The following is a 20,805-nucleotide window of genomic DNA, read 5'->3' as shown; positions in this document are numbered from 1 at the left end:
TCTTTGTCTCATTGAAGTTGAGTGAAGTCGTGAAACTTTGCGAAGGGTGAAGTTTCCCAATTTCGACGTAGAGACTCTGCGCATCCCTGTAATAAACACAAAGATAATTGTAGTTATTAGATTGCTGCACATGCTTGACTGGTGGAACATGGGACATCTTTCTCTGGAACTATTTGTTGCGCCAGGCTGAACTGTGACACCGAGCACCTTTTAGGGTTTCATGTTATCGAAGTTTTAACATACTTTACTGAACTGAACACATTCTGGGAAACACACTTTACTTTCACATGTTGCCCACTCTCACATTATGCTGCTATGAAAAGCAGGTGTTCAGAGGTTGGTCAAAGCCCATGCTTCCATCAGATGCACTTCAAAGAGCGCCTCTTGGCCCTAATTCCATGTAGCTTTCTAAATCTGCCCCAAGCCTCAGGTTTGTACAGTTCACCGCAGAAGGAATGTTATCGATGGACGGGCTGTTTATTTTGTTTGTAATCAATACCTTTGAAACATGTGTTCTAACTTCTAGGTTAAAGAGGTGGATTTAATAAAACAAAGATGTTATGAATATTTCTGTGCTCTTTGTGCTTGGGTGGTAGAAGCCCTTCCTGTCCAGAATCCAGGTGCCTGGAAGTGAATATTAATCCTTTCAAGCAGCCCACTGGCTTTGGGTTGTGTTTATAAAGTTAATTTAGAGCAGGGGCTCTCTGATATGATTATTATACATGGACTGTTCTCAATCTCTATAAATCTCCTGGCTCTGCGCCCGCTTCCTTCATATAGAAGTCTTCCCATGTCTTGCAGGTTTCTGTGTCTTGCTGACTATGAATAACAATAACCTGTCTCTTTTCTATAGGCCTTTGTACCACCCTTCTGCCACTCCATGCACAATAAACAATGGGCTTACTAATGTACTATTTAATACCACTCGGTTTTCCAACCTTAAAATGGGGTGCCCATTAGGACCGTCGTCCCATCTCCCCATTCAATCAAGGGCACGTGAATAATGAAAAAGCATTTGCACTTCAAATATTGGATGTCCCAGAACAGTCTGATGCCAAGCTGCTAAACCTCTTTTTGACCGTAACACGGTGAATGCTTACTGCTTACTGAAGTGAGGAAGACTTTTGCAGCACACAGCTTTGTGACACCTGCCAAACCCAAAAAAGTAACCCTTGCAGGCAGCACGATGATTACACTGCATTAGGCAGCTTAATAAAATTGCCCCCGAAGCGCCACTAAATATTTTGGGACAGATTTACAAGCCCCTTGCGTCACTTGTGAACCGCAAGTGCGTCACTTTTTGTGACGCACCAGCGGCATAAAAATGCACCTTTTTGCACCAAAATTACAACGTGACACATCTAGGTATGCATCATTTTGTAAACCCCTGCACCACATTATACCTCTGCCAGGGATAATGTATGCAGGGGGGCAGTCCGATACAAGAAAGGGTCGTAGAAGTGACACAGTGAAATCTATAGCATTTCACTGCGCCACTTCTAGGATGCAAATGCGTCAATATCTTACGCATGCCTCATGGCAGGCGTAAGACCTATGCAGGCACATTTAACTTGGGGCTTACCCATGTGTAATGACCCATTGCTGGAGTTGCGCCACTTTCGTGACACACTCCAGCAATGCGTCACTTTTGCACCTACAGGTACATCAGAAATACTGATATATCTGTAATTCCTTGTGACACGATGCATCATATTGTAAATATGACGCATCATTCGTGTCGCAAGGAGGGCGCATTGAAAAGTGACGCTTTGTTGTTTTCTCGCATCGATGTGTCACTTTTCATAAATGAGGCCCTGAAAGGTCCATTAATAATGAATCAAGCTGCTCAGGGCCCATATTTTAATGTGCAAGGTTTCCTCATCGAGCACCGAACCTTACAACATATATGGCGTTGTGCAATGTGCCCTTGTAAGTGAACTGTCCCCCTCTTGAAATAGACTTGTGTTCCTAGTTCCTTCTTGCTCTGCATCCGCCACACGCATCGCCAGGGTGTCCGTGTATAAATACAAGCCCCAGTATGCCTGTGTTTATTGTTGACACAGTCGCCATAGAGACATCATGCACGGGACATCCTCCCTGACGGCTTTAGCACTGTTGGCGCCCGGTGCAACAATGTTTGTTGGTGCCCCTCCCAATGACCCCCTTCTCCACGGATTCCCTCACCACCACTCTCCACCAGTGCCCCTCAAGCCCCCATCCACTCTCTCTCTCTCTCTCTCTCTCTCTCTCTCTCTCTCTCTCTCTGTTTTATAGCGCCACTCATACCAGTGTAAGGGTGTCACAGCACTTTACATCACATTCACATTATTACACAGAGATAATCAAGCATAAGTGTGTTAATCAGAGTATAGAAAATGTTACATCGGACAGAGGACTGACTACAAGGTGTAGGAGTCGCCTGTCATCCATACTGGTAGACAGTATAGTTTAAGAGTGCTTGGTCTGGAGAAGCACAAATTCAGGGGCAGATCTACAAGAAAGTGCCGCAGCGTAGCAGCGCAAGCCCTTTCGCTGTGCCACGCTGCGGCACTTTCAGAGTACAGGAATTCGACATACTTACAACAATATGTCGCATTCCTGTGCTCTCCCCTGCGCTGGAGCACAAACAGCTGCCAAGCGCCGGCGCAGGCACCCTTGCACCATGGTGCAAGGATGCCTGCGTCGTGGGGAGATTGTTTTTGTGCAGGAGGGTGGCCCCTTCCTGCACAAAAACAATCACTAAAAGCTTTTTCCTCTTTCAATGCGTGCTGTAGAGTGCAGCACGCTTTGAAAGAGGAAAAAACTAGGAGAAATGAAAACATTTCTCCTCGTTGCGCCTCGCTACGCCACCTCTAGGGTGGCGTAGGATTCAGACGCATCTCCAGATTTACAATTTCTCGTAAATCTGGAGATGAGTCTTGTTCCATGGGTGGTGCGTGGAAACACCCACAGCAACACCCATGGAACGCCCCTTCAACGCAAACTGCTGAGTGTGAAGGGGCCGTATTTACAAGGAGAGGAAAAGTCACGCGGGGTGGCATTTCCTGTCCTTGTAAATATGGAGGAGCCCCCTGTGCCACCCGTACGTCACGAAAAGTGACGTTCTGGAGTTGCAGGGGACTTGTAAATCTGCCCCTCAGAATTTAAAACGTAACACCATGGCTGGGGGTCGGCTTTACTAAAAAGAATTGATTTCTAACCAAGTGAACCCTTTTTGCAACATTAGGATATTGAAAGTTTGGAGGAAAAAATCATACCACTCTAATCTGTACCTTGCAGTTTGCATGCAGCTCTTTACTGACAGTTTATTGGTCACTGTGCCATATTAGAATTTAAAACTTATAAACTGCAAGTAACAAAAGGCATCTCTGACAGAATCGGTAACCCACTGAACTATTTTCATTGTATGCACTTTGTGATTTGCATGGTACAAGTGCCTGGCAGCAAGAATTTTAACCTCTGGCGCTACTTTATGAGGAGGCAAAACTTTCACTAGACCAAACTCGGACCTCTCTGCAGCAGTTCCATCAATCACCTGTTAGATGATGCTAGACAATTTCTCTCCTGAGGCGGAAAGCCGGGAGCCGCATTCTGCACACACCTGTTTTTAAAACTTTGAGTGTCACTTTAATTTGTGTTGTGTTCTTACCTCTTACTCTGTGTGAAGCATTGGTCAAACTTGCTAACGCGCTCAGCGGATTGTAGCGCTGACGCGCTGCCCCACAGAACCGCCATTCCCGGCCACGAGACAGGCCACGCCCCTTTTTAGGCCACGCCCACCCGCCGCGCTTAAAAGCACCCGCTGATCACGAGTGTGGTTGCTAGACAATTTCTCTCCTGAGGCGGAAAGCCGGGAGCCGCATTCTGCACACACCTGTTTTTAAAACTTTGAGTGTCACTTTAATTTGTGTTGTGTTCTTACCTCTTACTCTGTGTGAAGCATTGGTCAAACTTGCTAACGCGCTCAGCGGATTGTAGCGCTGACGCGCTGCCCCACAGAACCGCCATTCCCGGCCACGAGACAGGCCACGCCCCTTTTTAGGCCACGCCTACCCGCCGCGCCTAAAAGCACCCGCTGATCACGAGCGTGGTTGCTAGACAATTTCTCTCCTGAGGCGGAAAGCCGGGAGCCGCATTCTGCACACACCTGTTTTTAAAACTTTGAGTGTCACTTTAATTTGTGTTGTGTTCTTACCTCTTACTCTGTGTGAAGCATTGGTCAAACTTGCTAACGTGCTCAGCGGATTGTAGCGCTGACGCGCTGCCCCACAGAACCACCATTCCCGGCCACGAGACAGGCCATGCCCCTTTTTAGGCCACGCCCACAGAACTCTTCCACCTAACATAAATATGTGCACACACCGGAAGCGCAGCGGACGAGCGCAGCGGGAGCGCCGTTTGCGCGCCGATGGCGCGCCTAAGGCAAGCCCGTCTGCGCCCGTCCGCGCCAGACCGGGCCATGGGACATGGCACTCCGTTCTGCCTATTACCTACTCAGCCCATGCCCTCAGGGATCTTCAATATCCCGCTTTTTCTGCTTCCCCCGCCGCCATCCGCCGCACCACCGCCCTTGGCATCTCGCGCCACATACAATCTCGCTCAGACAGATCTCTACCACCAAGCACGCCTAGCAAAAGCTCTACTTCGATCAGGGTACTTTATTTAAACACTCGCTCGTTATTAAAACACTCAGAGGACATCTTTGTCCTCCTTTCAAATTCCAACCCCGATCTGCTTCTGCTTACGGAGACCTGGTTGACATCCGAGTCTCTCCCCGATATTCTGGCCGCCCTCCCCCCTGACTACTACATTCTCCATACCGACCGCCCTGACGATCGGCACGGGGGAGGGGTGGCAGCCATTGTATCAAAACGCCTTACCTCTGTTTCCTCTAACCCCCTTCTCTTACCGGGGGTCGAGAATTTACTCTTCAGTGTACAAACTAACACTGGTGCCCTTACCTTTCTCCTACTATATCGGCCTCCTCACTCCATGCCCCACTTCTCTTCCATCCTGAGTGAACAACTCTCCGCGTTATTAACAGTACACTCTGACTTCGCCATTTTCGGCGACTTAAATTATTGGTTTAACAACCCCAATGCCGGCCCTCACGCCACCGAGCTATTTGAGACTCTTGAGAATCTGAACCTCACCCAGCATGTCTCTCACCCCACCCACAATAAGGGCCATATTTTAGACCAGATTTGGTCCTGTAATCTGGCCCTGTCTTCACCAATCACCCTCCCTTGCACCTGGTCTGACCACTACTTGGTGGATACTACCATTACAGTTAGCGGCCAAACTTCCACTCCTCTAATGGCCGGGGGACAATCACGGAAATGGAATACCTACGATGCCCAGGGCTTTCTTTCTGCCCTTGCCGAATCCTGCCCCGACCCTCTTCCGTCCAGCAATATCGATCACCTGGAACAAGAAATCGATTCCTGGCTGGAGTCGGCCAGCGACCAGTTTGCCCCCCTGGTTTCCTTCCCTCGTACTAGGCACCGGTACGCCCACAGGTGGTTCTCCGACGATCTCAAGACTTTGAAACTAAAAACACGTCAATCAGAACGTACTTGGAGGCACGACTACTCTGACTCAGCCAGACAGGTCTACCTGACCACCCGTAATAATTACAAATCCGCTATTAGGTCAGCAAAAATGGAACACTTCTCCAGCAGGATCGCGTTAGCCACTAATAAATCCAAGGAAGTGTTTAGAGTTTTAAACGAGCTAACCACTGATGATAGATCACTCCCAGCTCAGACTCCTACCCAGGCCACTTGTGATACTTTGAACTCCTTTTTCCTGGAAAAAGTCATCAAAATTAAAAATTCCATCCCTTCCCCCGTCCAGCTTCCCCCTCCTGATCCCTCCCTTGATAATACGTCGACTTTCACTACTTTTCCTGTTATTGACACGACTTCTTTAGTGGAACTTGCCACCCGTGTGAAATCAGGCTCCCCTAATGACTGCTGCCCTCCCTCTGTCCTGCGCAGTATCTGCCTCAATCTACCAGATAACATTCTACACCTGCTCAATAGCTCACTCACCAGTGGCAGTGTCCCCACCTCTTTCAAGGAGGCCATCTTGGTGCCCCTCCTTAAGAAGCCTGATGCAGACCCTATTGAGCCATCAAACTACCGTCCCATCTCCCTCCTTCCCTACTTCTCTAAAATCCTGGAGGCTCATGTCACCCGCAGTTTATCAAACTTCGTCGAATCCTCCCAGTACCTCGAGCCTAACCAGGCGGGCTTCCGACCCGCCCACTCGACCGAGGCGGTCATTTTAGCAGTTCTCGATATACTCAGGGATAACGCTGATATCGGGAACCCCCAAGCCCTCGTCCTTTTGGATCTGTCCGCCGCGTTCGACACGGTGGATCATAACATTCTTCTCCACCGTGTCGAACAGGCCGGCATCCGAGGCCTGGCCCTCGATTGGGTTAGATCCTTCCTCACGGGAAGAACACAGGCAGTTCGCTTGGGTCCTTTCACGGCAAAAAAATCTCCCACGCTCTGCGGAGTCCCCCAGGGCTCCTCTCTCTCCCCGCTTCTATTTAATTTGTACCTCCGGCCACTGATCCAATCCCTTCTCAAATGGGACATCACAACCTTCAATTATGCTGATGATTTGCAGCTTGTTTTTTCACTCAACTCCCCACTGGCTATCAATACGTTCCACGCTGTAATGACCCACATACAACTCTGGATGGACCAGAACCAATTAAAACTCAACCCAGGAAAAACTGAGCTTCTTCTTCCCGGTCTCAGCCATATCCATTGGGGCCCTCAGTTCTGGCTGTCGGAGCTTGGTTCCCCCCCCACCCCAGCTAAAACAATAAAAAGTCTGGGCGTAATTATTGACGCCGAACTTACCCTCGAAGCCCAAGTTGGAGCGGTAATTTCATCATGCATGCTCCAGCTTCGGAGGATTCGCAAAGTTCGTCACCTCCTCCCCCCTGCGGCACTCACCCAATCTGTCACTTCTCTGGTACTTTCACGTCTTGATTTCTCTAACTCTATTTATCACGGCCTCCCACTTTATCTGCTAAATCGCCTCCAGGTCGTCCAAAACCAGGCAGCTCGCCTGATCCACGGACTACCTCGTTGGCAATCCGCTAAACCTTTGCTTCATAGCCTTCACTGGCTCCCTATGAACCAAAGGGTCGCCTTCAAGGTGTCCTGCCTCACTTTCAAATGTCTCCACTGTCCTAGTCCTGGGTTCCTCAACTCCCTCATCCGACCCTACCGCCCCACACGTAATCTCCGTTCTGCCTGTAATGACCTATTAATTACCCCAAAAAATACAAGCATTAGAAATGCAATCGGGCTCGGATTTATTTGAGTTTGAGCTAATGGCATTGTAAATGCCAATGTCTTTTTGCCATGTGTTATGGAGTGTGTGCATGTGGTGTGTAGTGGAAGTATGTTGGTTGAATTGTAATTTTACCAATGGTGGCATGCTGTGCTTTATATGAATATGTTTAAAAGTAAAGTGTACCATACTGCGATTGCTTGGTGGAAAAGTGCACTGCCGGCTGGAGGTGTGTGTGCCTGGTGGAAGGGTGCACTGACGGCTGGTGGGTGTGTGCTTGGTAAAAGCGTGCACAGATGGATGATGGTTGTTGGTGTTTGTGCATGGTGAAAGCATTCATTGACGGCTGGGGGTGTGTTGTTGTGTGTGTTGTTTTCTGTGTGCTGGTGAGTGTGTGCTGGTGAGTCTGTGGGGGTGAGCCTGGGGAGTGAGTGTGGTGGTGAGTGTGTTGTGTTGAGTGGTGACAAGTGTGTGGTGTTGAGAGACTGAGGTGTGTGGTTTGTGTGTGCGTTATGTGTGTGTGGTGTATGTGTGTGTGGTGTATGTGTGTGTGGTGTTTTCTGCACACTCACACACTGCCCCGTAACATTCACACACTGCTCACCCGCACACTCCCAATGTCACCCTGCATAGTCACACACTGTTTACCCTGCACACTCATTCTGCACACTCACACAATGTGCACCCTGACACACTGTCTCTGCAGTCACTCTGCACTCACCGTCACTCTGCACTCACTGTCACTCTGCACTCACTGTCACTCTGCACTCACTGTCACTCTGCACTCACTGTCACTCTGCACTCACTGTCACTCTGCAGTCACTGTCACTCTGCAGTCACTCTGCACTCACTGTCACTCTGCAGTCACTCTGCACTCACTGTCACTCTGCTGTCACTCTGCACTCACTGTCACTCTGCTGTCACTCTGCACTCACTGTCACTCTGCTGTCACTCTGCACTCACTGTCACTCATTGTCACTCTGCACTCACTGTCACTCTGCTGTCACTCTGCACTCACTGTCACTCTGCTGTCACTCTGCACTCACTGTCACTCTGCACTCACTGTCACTCTGCTGTCACTCTGCACTCACTGTCACTCTGCACTCTGCTGTCACTCTGCACTCACTGTCACTCTGCACTCACTGTCACTCTGCACTCTGCTGTCACTCTGCACTCACTGTCACTCTGCACTCACTCTGCACTCACTGTCACTCTGCACTCACTCTGCACTCACTGTCACTCTGCACTCACTGTCACTCTGCACTCACTGTCACTCTGCACTCACTGTCACTCTGCACTCACTCTGCACTCACTGTCACTCTGCACTCACTGTCACTCATTGTCACTCTGCACTCACTGTCACTCTGCACTCACTGTCACTCTGCTGTCACTCTGCACTCACTGTCACTCTGCTGTCACTCTGCACTCACTGTCACTCTGCTGTCACTCTGCACTCACTGTCACTCTGCTGTCACTCTGCACTCACTGTCACTCTGCTGTCACTCTGCACTCACTGTCACTCTGCACTCACTGTCACTCTGCTGTCACTCTGCACTCACTGTCACTCTGCTGTCACTCTGCACTCTGCTGTCACTCTGCACTCACTGTCACTCTGCACTCACTCTGCACTCACTCTGCACTCACTGTCACTCTGCACTCACTGTCACTCTGCACTCACTGTCACTCTGCACTCACTGTCACTCTGCACTCACTGTCACTCTGCACCCACTGTCACTCTGCACCCCCACTCTGCACACCCACTCTGCACACCCACTCTGCACACCCACTCTGCACACCCACTCTGCACACCCACTCTGCACCGCCACTCTGCACCGCCACTCTGCACCGCCACTCTGCACCGCCACTCTGCAACGCCACTCTGCAACGCCACTCTGCAACGCCACTCTGCAACGCCACTCTGCAACGCCACTCTGCACTCTGCACCGCCACTCTGCACCGCCACTCTGCACCGCCACTCTGCAACGCCACTCTGCACTCTGCACCGCCACTCTGCACCGCAACTCTGCAACACCACTCTGCACTCTGCACCGCCACGGCACCGCCACTCTGCACCGCCACTCTGCACTCTGCACTGCCACTCTGCACCGCCACTCTGCACCGCCGCACCGCCACTCTGCACCGCCACTCTGCACCGCCACTCTGCACCGCCACTCTGCACCACTGCACCAACATTGCACTGCACCGCCACTCTGCACCGCCACTCTGCACCACTGCACCAACATTGCACTGCACCGCCACTCTGCACCGCCACTCTGCACCGCCACTCTGCACCACTGCACCGCCACTCTGCACCGCCACTCTGCACTCTGCACCGCCACTCTGCACCGCCACTCTGCACCGCCGCACCCCCACTCTGCACCCCCACTCTGCACCCCCACTCTGCACCCCCACTCGGCACCCCCACTCGGCACCCCCACTCTGCACCCCCACTCTGCACCCCCACTCTGCACCCCCACTCTGCACCCCCACTCTGCACCCCCACTCTGCACTCTGCACCCCCACTCTGCACTCTGCACCGCCACTCTGCAGCCCCACTCTGCACTCTGCACCGCCACTCTGCACTCTGCACCGCCACTCTGCACCGCCACTCTGCACCGCCACTCTGCACCGCCACTCTGCACCGCCACTCTGCACTCTGCACCGCCACTCTGCACTCTGCACCGCCACTCTGCACCGCCACTTTGCACCGCCACTCTGCACCGCCACTCTGCACTCTGCACCGCCACTCTGCACCGCCACTCTGCACTCTGCACCGCCACTCTGCACCGCCACTCTGCACCGCCACTCTGCACCGCCACTCTGCACCGCCACTCTGCACTCTGCACCGCCACTCTGCACCGCCACTCTGCACCGCCACTCTGCACCGCCACTTTGCACCGCCACTCTGCACCGCCACTCTGCACTCTGCACCGCCACTCTGCACCGCCACTTTGCACCGCCACTCTGCACCGCCACTCTGCACTCTGCACCGCCACTCTGCACCGCCACTTTGCACCGCCACTCTGCACCGCCACTCTGCACTCTGCACCGCCACTCTGCACCGCCACTCTGCACTCTGCACCGCCACTCTGCGCCGCCACTCTGCACTCTGCACCGCCACTCTGCGCCGCCACTCTGCGCCGCCACTCTGCGCCGCCACTCTGCGCCGCCGCACCGCTACTCTGCACCGCCACTCTGCACCGCCACTCTGCGCCGCCACTCTGCACCGCCACTCTGCACCGCCACTCTGCACCGCCACTCTGCACCGCCACTCTGCACCGCCACTCTGCACCGCCACTCTGCACTCTGCACCGCCACTCTGCACTCTGCACCGCCACTCTGCACCGCCACTCTGCACCGCCACTCTGCACCGCCACTCTGCACCGCCACTCTGCACTCTGCACCCCCACTCTGCACCCCCACTCTGCACCCCCACTCTGCACCCCCACTCTGCACCCCCACTCTGCACCCCCACTCTGCACTCTGCACCGCCACTCTGCAGCCCCACTCTGCACCGCCACTCTGCACTCTGCACCGCCACTCTGCACCGCCACTCTGCACCGCCACTCTGCACCGCCACTCTGCACCGCCACTCTGCACCGCCACTCTGCACCGCCACTCTGCACTCTGCACCGCCACTCTGCACCGCCACTCTGCACCGCCACTCTGCACCGCCACTCTGCACTCTGCACCGCCACTCTGCACCGCCGCACCGCCGCACCGCCACTCTGCACCGCCACACCGCCGCACCGCCACTCTGCACCGCCACTCTGCACCGCCACTCTGCACCGCCACTCTGCACCGCCACTCTGCACTCTGCACCGCCACTCTGCACCGCCACTCTGCACTCTGCACCGCCACTCTGCACCGCCACTCTGCACTCTGCACCGCCACTCTGCACCGCCACTCTGCACCGCCACTCTGCACCGCCACTCTGCACCGCCACTCTGCACTCTGCACCGCCACTCTGCACCCCCACTCTGCACCGCCGCAATGCCACTCTGCACCGCCACTCTGCACCGCCACTCTGCACCGCCACTCTGCACTCTGCACCCCCACTCTGCACCCCCACTCTGCACCGCCACTCTGCACCGCCACTCTGCACTCTGCACCGCCACTCTGCACCGCCACTCTGCACTCTGCACCGCCACTCTGCACCGCCACTCTGCACCGCCACTCTGCACCGCCACTCTGCACCGCCACTCTGCACCGCCACTCTGCACCGCCACTCTGCACTCTGCACCGCCACTCTGCACCGCCACTCTGCACTCTGCACCGCCACTCTGCACTCTGCACCGCCACTCTGCACCGCCACTCTGCACCGCCACTCTGCACCGCCACTCTGCACTCTGCACCCCCACTCTGCACCCCCACTCTGCACCCCCACTCTGCACCCCCACTCTGCACCCCCACTCTGCACCCCCACTCTGCACTCTGCACCGCCACTCTGCAGCCCCACTCTGCACCGCCACTCTGCACTCTGCACCGCCACTCTGCACCGCCACTCTGCACCGCCACTCTGCACCGCCACTCTGCACCGCCACTCTGCACCGCCACTCTGCACTCTGCACCGCCACTCTGCACCGCCACTCTGCACCGCCACTCTGCACCGCCACTCTGCACTCTGCACCGCCACTCTGCACCGCCACTCTGCACTCTGCACCGCCACTCTGCACCGCCGCACCGCCACTCTGCACCGCCGCACCGCCGCACCGCCACTCTGCACCGCCACTCTGCACCGCCACTCTGCACTCTGCACCGCCACTCTGCACCGCCACTCTGCACCGCCACTCTGCACTCTGCACCGCCACTCTGCACCGCCACTCTGCACTCTGCACCGCCACTCTGCACCGCCACTCTGCACCGCCACTCTGCACCGCCACTCTGCACTCTGCACCGCCACTCTGCACCCCCACTCTGCACCGCCACAATGCCACTCTGCACCTCCACTCTGCACCGCCACTCTGCACCGCCACTCTGCACCGCCACTCTGCACCGCCACTCTGCACCGCCACTCTGCACTCTGCACCCCCACTCTGCACCCCCACTCTGCACCGCCACTCTGCACCGCCACTCTGCACTCTGCACCGCCACTCTGCACCGCCACTCTGCACTCTGCACCGCCACTCTGCACCGCCACTCTGCACCGCCACTCTGCACCGCCACTCTGCACCGCCACTCTGCACTCTGCACCGCCACTCTGCACCGCCACTCTGCACCCCCACTCTGCACCCCCACTCTGCACCGCCACTCTGCACCGCCACTCTGCACCGCCACTCTGCACCACCACTCTGCACCGCCACTCTGCACTCTGCACCGCCACTCTGCACCCCCACTCTGCACCCCCACTCTGCACCGCCACTCTGCACCGCCACTCTGCACCGCCACTCTGCACCGCCACTCCGCACCGCCACTCCGCACTCTGCACCGCCACTCTGCACCGCCACTCTGCACTCTGCACCGCCACTCTGCACTCTCAAACTGCACTCTCAAACTGCACTCTCAACTCTCAATCTCCACTCTGCACTCTCAAACACCACTCTCAATCTGCACTCTCATACTGCACTCTCATACTGCACTCTCAAACTGCACTCTCAAACTGCACTCTCAAACTGCACTCTCAAACTGCACTCTCAAACTGCACTCTCAAACTGCACTCTCAACTCTCAATCTGCACTCTCAACTCTCAAACTGCACTCTCACAATTGTCATATACACGTATGTGAGTGTGACAGGAGCAAGGCGGTCATGTTTTCTGCCCCCAAGACCACTGTAATCAGATGCTTTACTGTCTGCTAGAATAGTGCAACTACTCCATATAAACAGTCCTGAAGAATTCCAGTTAGACTTCTGAAAGGGGAAACCTGTTGACAGACAGCCTTTAGAGCGAAAGACAGTTCCCCCCAGCTTATCCCACATTTGCTGCTTTTATGAACACTACACATAAACTTTGAGAATGCTATTAGGCTTTCAACGTCTTGCCCCTTATTAAAAAAATATTATAGTATGCCACTTGTAGTATGTCATTGCTCTGCATTGTGCTGCTTTGGCATTTCATCTTGAAAAAATACTTTTGGATTGTCTTAAGATATGTAAAAAAAATATACACAAACCTTGAACACCTAAAGAGTGATATTTAAAGAGGAATGAAAGTGAATCTCTGAACTATATGAAACCAGTCAAAAGGTTCCTATCTCCCACTTCCGATAGATGCTTGCTTTTAGAATTCTTGAACTAATGAAGCCCTTTCCCGGCCTGGCATGGAGCAGCTGCGCGCTGAGCGCTGCTGAATGGTGAACGCGCCCGGCCATCTGGATTCACTTACGGAGGCACCCTGACAGCTCCTAATTATAATTAATGTACTTCTTTGCGCGAGCACGCACGAAAAATGCCCAACATGGCGTCCGAAAACTACATTTACCCTATCACTTCAAGCCTATTAAAACGACACCACAACGAAGACGAATCACTGGCCAGATGAGATACCAGACTAAGGAATGTGTGGAATGTGTCTCTCCAAAGCCCTAGGAGATACTTTTTTTTTCCTTTAACATTAGGATCTCGAAACTCCTCCCACTTTCAGTGGGCGGAGGCCTCGCCCTAAAAACCAAGAAATTTGGCGGCCGCCGTTTCTCTCACTTAGCTCCCACTCTCTGGAATTCCCTCCCCCTATCCATCAAATCCTCCCTCTCTCTTCTCTCCTTCAGGAAACTCTTAAAGACCCATCTTTTCCCATCCTTATGTTAGGTTTTGCGTATCTCTGTTTCTCTCTCACCTGTCTAGCAGCGCCAGGAAGCTTCGGCGTCAGAGCGCTTTACAAATGGCACTTAATAATAATAATAATAGATTGACATTTTTATTGCTGCTTGAAAATTGCTGGAGGTAAGGAACGCTGCAGCAAGTGCTTTCAAAACCATATCGTACTTGAAAACACTGCGTCCCTCCAAAGTCAGCACCCGGTGCAGTTGGACCGATCACAACACCCTAGAGAGGTATGGTTTAGTGGGGTACATAGTATAAATTAATGTTGGTGTGAGGAAACAAAAATAGGACCCTTTGTACATTTAATATTATTGTGTGCATCATGCAGAGGATGAAAAGTAGCAGGAACGGCTTTGATGCCGTAGAGGCTAGCAGCAAGAACTGTTTGGGGTGGTCAGTTGAAGAAATTGTTTAACATGTTTTAAACTACCACAGTGACATTGGGGAGGGCAGCAGCTGAAAGGCTCTGTCTCTGCTGGTAGGCAGTGGTTAGATGGGGACCAGACATCAGTCTTTCTGTCTGTGGTGGACAGGGGAGCAGTGGGCGGTGGCCACAGGTTTGCAGTGACGTCCGAGGGGTGGTTTTAAAGGCGGGTGGAAAAGCATAACTGCGGGTTACGTAGGGGTGAGAGTAGAGTTAATGGATGCGTTAGTAGCAGGCACGAAGGCAGTGGTCTGTGTTTAGAGGTGGTCAACTGAGCAGGCTTCGCCTAAAGGTGGGTCATCAAGCAGGAGGATGTGTTTGGTGGGCCGGCAGGAGGCAGTGTTATGTAACTTTGCTGGAGGGCGTAGCAGCAGTATTTATTGATATATGTAAATCGCCCGATGAAAGGGCCTATGTGACCAATGGAGGAACACAAATCCTTTTTTATGGCTGGGGTGAGCCCCTGCAGTATGGCGGGTCGCAGGCCTGAGAGCTCTTGACTGACACGGTGAATGGGGGCCCCCCTCCATGTACTTTGCAGGGGGGTCCCCTCAAGTTTCATTACGCCTCTGCCTAGAGCCGGGCCTGCCCTGACGCCCTGATGAATGTCTGTCACATGACCGGCTACAAACAGCTGCAAACAATGGACCTTTCCAGATCCCTGGCGGCTCACAATCACTCGGAGCAGCTTGCGCTACGCAGAGGTCAGTAGTGATAGCAGCCCTGGTGAAGACTGTAGCGCTGCACAGGAGATGTAAGTCAATCACACAAACTTTCAAGCAGCCAGGATGCAGAACAAGGTCCCTGAATCCACCAGCCCCGCCCCAACCCCGCTCCAGCTGATGTCTGACCTCACAGTGGAGTTGAGGGTACATTTCTGCTCCCACAGCCCCGCTAGCGCTCCAACCACTTGGTGACTTGAGTCTGTACAGCGCTGCGAGGCAGGTTCATGGGATACAAGCACCGCATCCATACCCACACCAAGAGGGTCATCTCCTCCTAATCTCCTGGGCACTCCCAGGGTAAGTGGGCACATAACCTCATTATTGTGGGAAATGGTTCATGTGGGGCTTGCACAAGCCCAAGAACCCTTCTTAAGATAAAACCACACAACTCTCCCCCCTCCCCCCCGGCAAATACACCGACTGAAACCTATCAAAAGAAATGATGCCATTTGGTGGTACTGAGGTCTCAACAAATCTGTACTGCTTTATGTGACCTCATGCACACAATGACCCGTCATTGCATCAACAATTCAGTGCTTTAAATGGCCCGGTACTGCCCGGTACTGAGTACCAGCACTTTTTAATTTTGAGAGGAAGAGTACCGGCACTTTTCAAGAGAAAGGTTATGCTTTTAATTGGAGAGTGCCAGCACTTCTCAGAAACAAGCAGGTACTCTTTTATTTATGCGACTTGTGAGAGTCTGAGATTTCGCCATATGCAACGGTTCATGACATCGCATACCCGCTGACTTGTGACCGGATCACAATTTGTCAAATGTATGGGCCATATGTATCATAGTTCCGTTTTGCGAATTCTAAATAGCGAATTTTAAGGAATCGCTATTTAGAATTCCCAAAACGGTATGTATGTTAAAAATCGCTTCTTTTTAGCAATTCCTTAACATTCCTAATTTGCGATTAGCAAATTGCTAATCGCAAATTACCCATTCATTTCTATGGGCCAGGAGGCCCATAGGAATGAAGGGGAAATTTGCGATTAGCAATTTGCTAATCGCAAATTAGGAATAATTTCAAGGGTGCAGGGGTGTCTCAAGAACACCCTGCTGCACCCCTGAAAATGACATGTGGGGGCATATGGCGCACATACATGCCCTATGGGCATGTACGAGCGTCATATGGCACCTTTGGTTTTTTTGAAAATTGCTTTTTTAAAAGAATTCGCAACTTACCACCAACTAGAAGTTGGTGGTAATTTGCGAAACCTTATGGGCATTTTTTGTAGTATTTTTTCTTTGATACATTGCATTTAAGGAATCGCAAAATTTGCGATTCCTTAAGTGCAATCGCAAAATAAGGAATAGCAAATTTTGCGATTCCTTATTTTGCAGCAAAAATGTTACATACATACCATTTAGCAAATTAGCATTGCGAATTTCGGCCTTTGCGAATGCTAAATAGCTTGATACATATGGCCCTATGTCTCTAATTTCACTAAATGCCTGCAGGGAGTGTACATCACACACTCACTCGCCCTTTACTGCATCACAGTCTGTGCAGTTGAAGAAGGTTCAAGATTTCGCCATACAAATGCGAGTAGAAGTGTGACATTAGATTTATCATTGTTCGCATTTCGCCAATTCGCATGTTTACAGGATGTGACGTACAGTGCAGGAAGTGATGTCACATGACAGTGATAACAAGCCATTGAGCTTTTGTTTAAACAATCGCCATGCAATATGTCAGTTTCTAAGTATAAGCAAATTTATGAGGGCAGAGGAAATTACATCACATGCCCTTACATTCACTGCATCCAATGAAGTAGTGTACATTACCTCTGACCGAGATAAAAAGCCAATGTATTTTTCCTTAACCAACCATATGTACTTCATCAACTTTAAAATTCCACTAATTTAATAGAAATTGAGGAAATGACGTTGTACACCAATTGAACTATGACAGCAGTGCAAGAAGTGACATCACATGCGGTTAGACAATAATGGTGAGCCAGACACTATTTGTTGGTGTGAAGATTTCACCAATAAGGTAAGTGACATCACCCACCCCTTGACTGCGGGCTGGGTAGAAAAAAGCAGCAAGGCACACGACATCCCAAATACACTGTGAGTCACATACAGCGCCCTAAATTACGTATTCTCTTCTAAGGTCAAAGTTCATTCTTCAATTGCCCGTTTCTAGCATTGTGTCTAGTTGCAGAATATAGAGCAGCCTGGGGGTTTCCTGCTTTAACAATGCCGTCTCTGAGCTCGATGAATTTGGGGTACACTGGGAATTCCAATAGAAGCCCATGTTGACACCAGAACATGGACTTCTATTGCAAATCTCAAGGGCATATTAGCAAACCCATTATCGGCACTTTAGCGGCAGTTTTCTGCCGCTAAAGCGGCAATAATTTTAACGCTGTTTCTTGATAATATACCCCTTGGTCTGTGTGCCTCATTAGGACATTTAGGAAGTAAAAGTAAGGCTGAGGCCCCCACTTGTTCACATAATACACATTTCTGCTGTTTACCATCATTTCCACTGCCTGCTGCCTGTGGGCTCTTTGAGGAGAGAGCAGCTGGCCTCTGCAGACAGAACATGTTTGATTCATACAATTCAGCACCCTAAACTATGCTACAGTGGGCATCTAACAGAGCCAGGTAAATAGTTTCTTTCAACGCACACTGTGGCGGAACCCGCATTTGGATCACACTGTGTACAGGATGCAGTAACACAGAACTCAAGAGATCCCTATTTTCTTAACCCTGGGAAGTGAACTCCGTTCCTTTAGCAGAGTTTTTTGCACTCTGTGGGGCGTGAGGAGTTCCCAAAAACTCTGCTCCGCTGAGTTTTTTTTCTCGATCGTGCTCTTCAATGTCAAGTTGGCAAACGCAAGCGAGGAAAATCCACCTCCCGGCAAGATTTTTCCTCGCTTGTGCTCAGCAAGGTCTAATTGCAATTTTCCGGCAAGATTTCTCAACGTGGACTGTTGGATTTCTCAATGCGAGTGGTCGCGGCAGGTCACGACTACTCACCTTGAGAAAGCTTACGTTCGCGCTGAGAAAGCTGCTGCTCGAGGAGAAAATATACTCGAGCAGCAGAAAGGAAGCTCTTGCGCTGCTCATGGTGCTGTTTGCGATGATTTGACAGTGCGGGACAAACAACCCAGTGCTCAAAATCAGCACGAACAACAGGACCCTAGTGCACTCCGCTCTCCCGGATCTCTGCGTAACACAGCACAGTTTTTATTAGAGGTGGGCGGACAACTCCGTTCCACCCTACGGAATGAGCGGAATTTTGCCTGATCCGTGTTCCGCAAAGTAGGCGGAACAGGCAAATCTCCGCACACTCGGGGTGGAGTGGAGTTGGCCTCCCGCCCACCTCAAGTCTCACGAGGAATGCGGATGCGTGGGCGCTTGCGCATGTGTAGTTTTCCAGAAGAATCCGCAATGGAGGAGGGAAGCCCGGGGACGCTGCCGATAAGGTAAGATGTTTTAAATTCTTATTTATAATGTTTTAATTGTGCGGGCGGGAGGCAGGTGGCGCGTAGTGGAGCTACTTGGAGTGTGCGGAAATTGGTTCTGTCTCTGTGGCACTCCACGTAGCCCCGCTACACCCACTACTCTCACCCCTAGTTTTTATGTCATTTTGTGGAGTTCCGCGCTCAGGTAACTCTGCCCAGGCTCACTTTTTCTCAATATCTGCCACCAGCTTCAAAAAGGTAAAATATAATTTTTGAGTTTTTTTTAGCAAGGGGATTCACTAAACTATAACAATCCTTTTCTTGTTCACAGAAGGGAGTGGTGCACAGAGACCTGAAGCTGGAAAACATTCTGTTGGATGAAAACCTGCAGGTGAAGGTGAGTGTCCTCTTCAAGTCAATGTTTACGAATCAGGCAGCGCTTGGAAGGACTTGGAGGGGGTGTACGGCGCCAGGCTGAGCTCTACTCCTTCATGGAGTGTGAAAATATATGATGTGAAAACATTCTAAATGCATTTATTTTTACTGTCTAAATACATTGCTTGTGAGATGGAATAGGATCTGGGAAACTTCCGTGAACACTGGGGGCCCGATTCACAGAACTAACTTAAGACAAAATCCTAAACGTACTACTTTTGGTATTCACAGAAGTTAGGATTTTGTCTTAAGTTTGTCTTAAAACAGACTTAAGACAGACTTAAGTTAGGATTTTGTCTTAAGTTAGTTCTGTGAATCGGCCCCTTATTCAATTTATTGCATATACATACTTCCAATGTACACCAATAAACAAGGGGATATATCAGAATATCATTGATAAAAATACAGAACTTACACACTGTGACAAAAATATTGTTTACAATTAATCATTTTATTGGGCAGAGATTTCCTATTATTAATTCCAATGGAGCAACGGCTTGATGAACAAAATTGATTACACAATATTTTTGTCAGACAGCATTCAGTCCTCAATAGTCTGGTCTGCGGTATTCAGTGGAAGTCCCTCTCTCTCAAAGTATGGCCTTCCCAAACCTCCCTTCACTGAGAATCCTGCTGAAAACATTTCAAACATCAACATTCAAGCTCATCCAATCTCATTCAAGCTTAGTGAACCAGGAGGGAACAATGATGTTAGAATTACCCGCATCATCGATTTCTCTACTGAAACCAGTAAAGTGCCTAGAGGTGATGCGATGCAACCTTACTATGTACTTCATATGAGTATCGGGTGTGTGCCTGATTTAATCCAGTAATGGTGGTTTTGCCAAATAAGTTCAAAATAAGTAAAATATGGGCCACCTTTGGTTATACATAAAAAATAATTTACATTTTTATTGTGTGTTAATGGATAGTTATACACCATCCACAATAAAAATGAAATGTATTTTAATTCTATGACCAATGGTGGACCATGATTTATTTATTCAGAACTTGTCTGGCATAACCTGCATTACTGCCTGGTCTGGCACTGGATGCCTTTTTCGACCAACACAGTTGACCAACTCTGTGCTTAATTTCAGCTGGTGGTTTCCAGTACTCGTCACTGGCACTTTATTGGCAACACCGGCACTTAGGTCAGCTGCCACATGGTGGCACTGTTTGCATAATTTAGAGATGAGCAGAACAGAAATTTTTTATTAATTCAGTATACATTAAAAACAACTAATATCGGCCATCCAAGCTATTTTTATACCTTTTATGTGCCTGGATTAGTCTGAATTGTCATACATGTGGCAGTGTGCTGGTTAGTAGTTGTGTTGGTTGTGTTGTTGGCAGCGCTGGCAGGGGCAATGGGCGGTGCAAGCTGCTGAGGCCTCCTGGCGAGGGCCCTGGCACAAATTAAGCCCTGCAGTGCCACCCCAGACCTGTGCCCCGCATACCCTGGGTACAGCACCTTCACTTCTATCACCAGTCCCTGCAGCCAGCACCGCCCAAAGCCACCCTCTCAACATATTTTACCTGCTTGCACTGCAGAGCGCGTTTGTAAGGCATGCATTCCTGTTCCAGGATTGGTGTTGCTGAATGAAGGCTGCACTGGCCCTGACTGCAGTCACAGGGCAGGGCAGGGGCATCAGTCTACCTGGCGTTGGGGATACATTTTGGCCTCAGCAGGGATTCGGTAGCAGAGAGCACTAAAAA

General features: G+C 51.1%; 1 protein-coding gene across 2 annotated transcripts in view; it reads left to right on the top strand.

The window, feature by feature from the left end:
* Window positions 1–20,805, top strand: part of LOC144782458 (NUAK family SNF1-like kinase 1) — a 345,063-nt gene that overhangs the window by 253,324 nt on the left and 70,934 nt on the right. For both annotated transcript variants that reach the window (XM_078661834.1, XM_078661835.1), the window contains exon 4: window positions 18,983–19,048. In XM_078661834.1, the coding sequence (XP_078517960.1) occupies window positions 18,983–19,048 (66 nt within the window). The remainder of the gene's footprint in view (window positions 1–18,982; window positions 19,049–20,805) is intronic.

Source organism: Lissotriton helveticus, chromosome 9 (genome assembly GCF_964261635.1).
Source record: "Lissotriton helveticus chromosome 9, aLisHel1.1, whole genome shotgun sequence".
NCBI classification, from domain to species: domain Eukaryota; kingdom Metazoa; phylum Chordata; class Amphibia; order Caudata; family Salamandridae; genus Lissotriton; species Lissotriton helveticus.
Note: the sequence above shows the minus strand (reverse complement) of the source record. Positions and strands in the feature narration are given on the sequence as shown.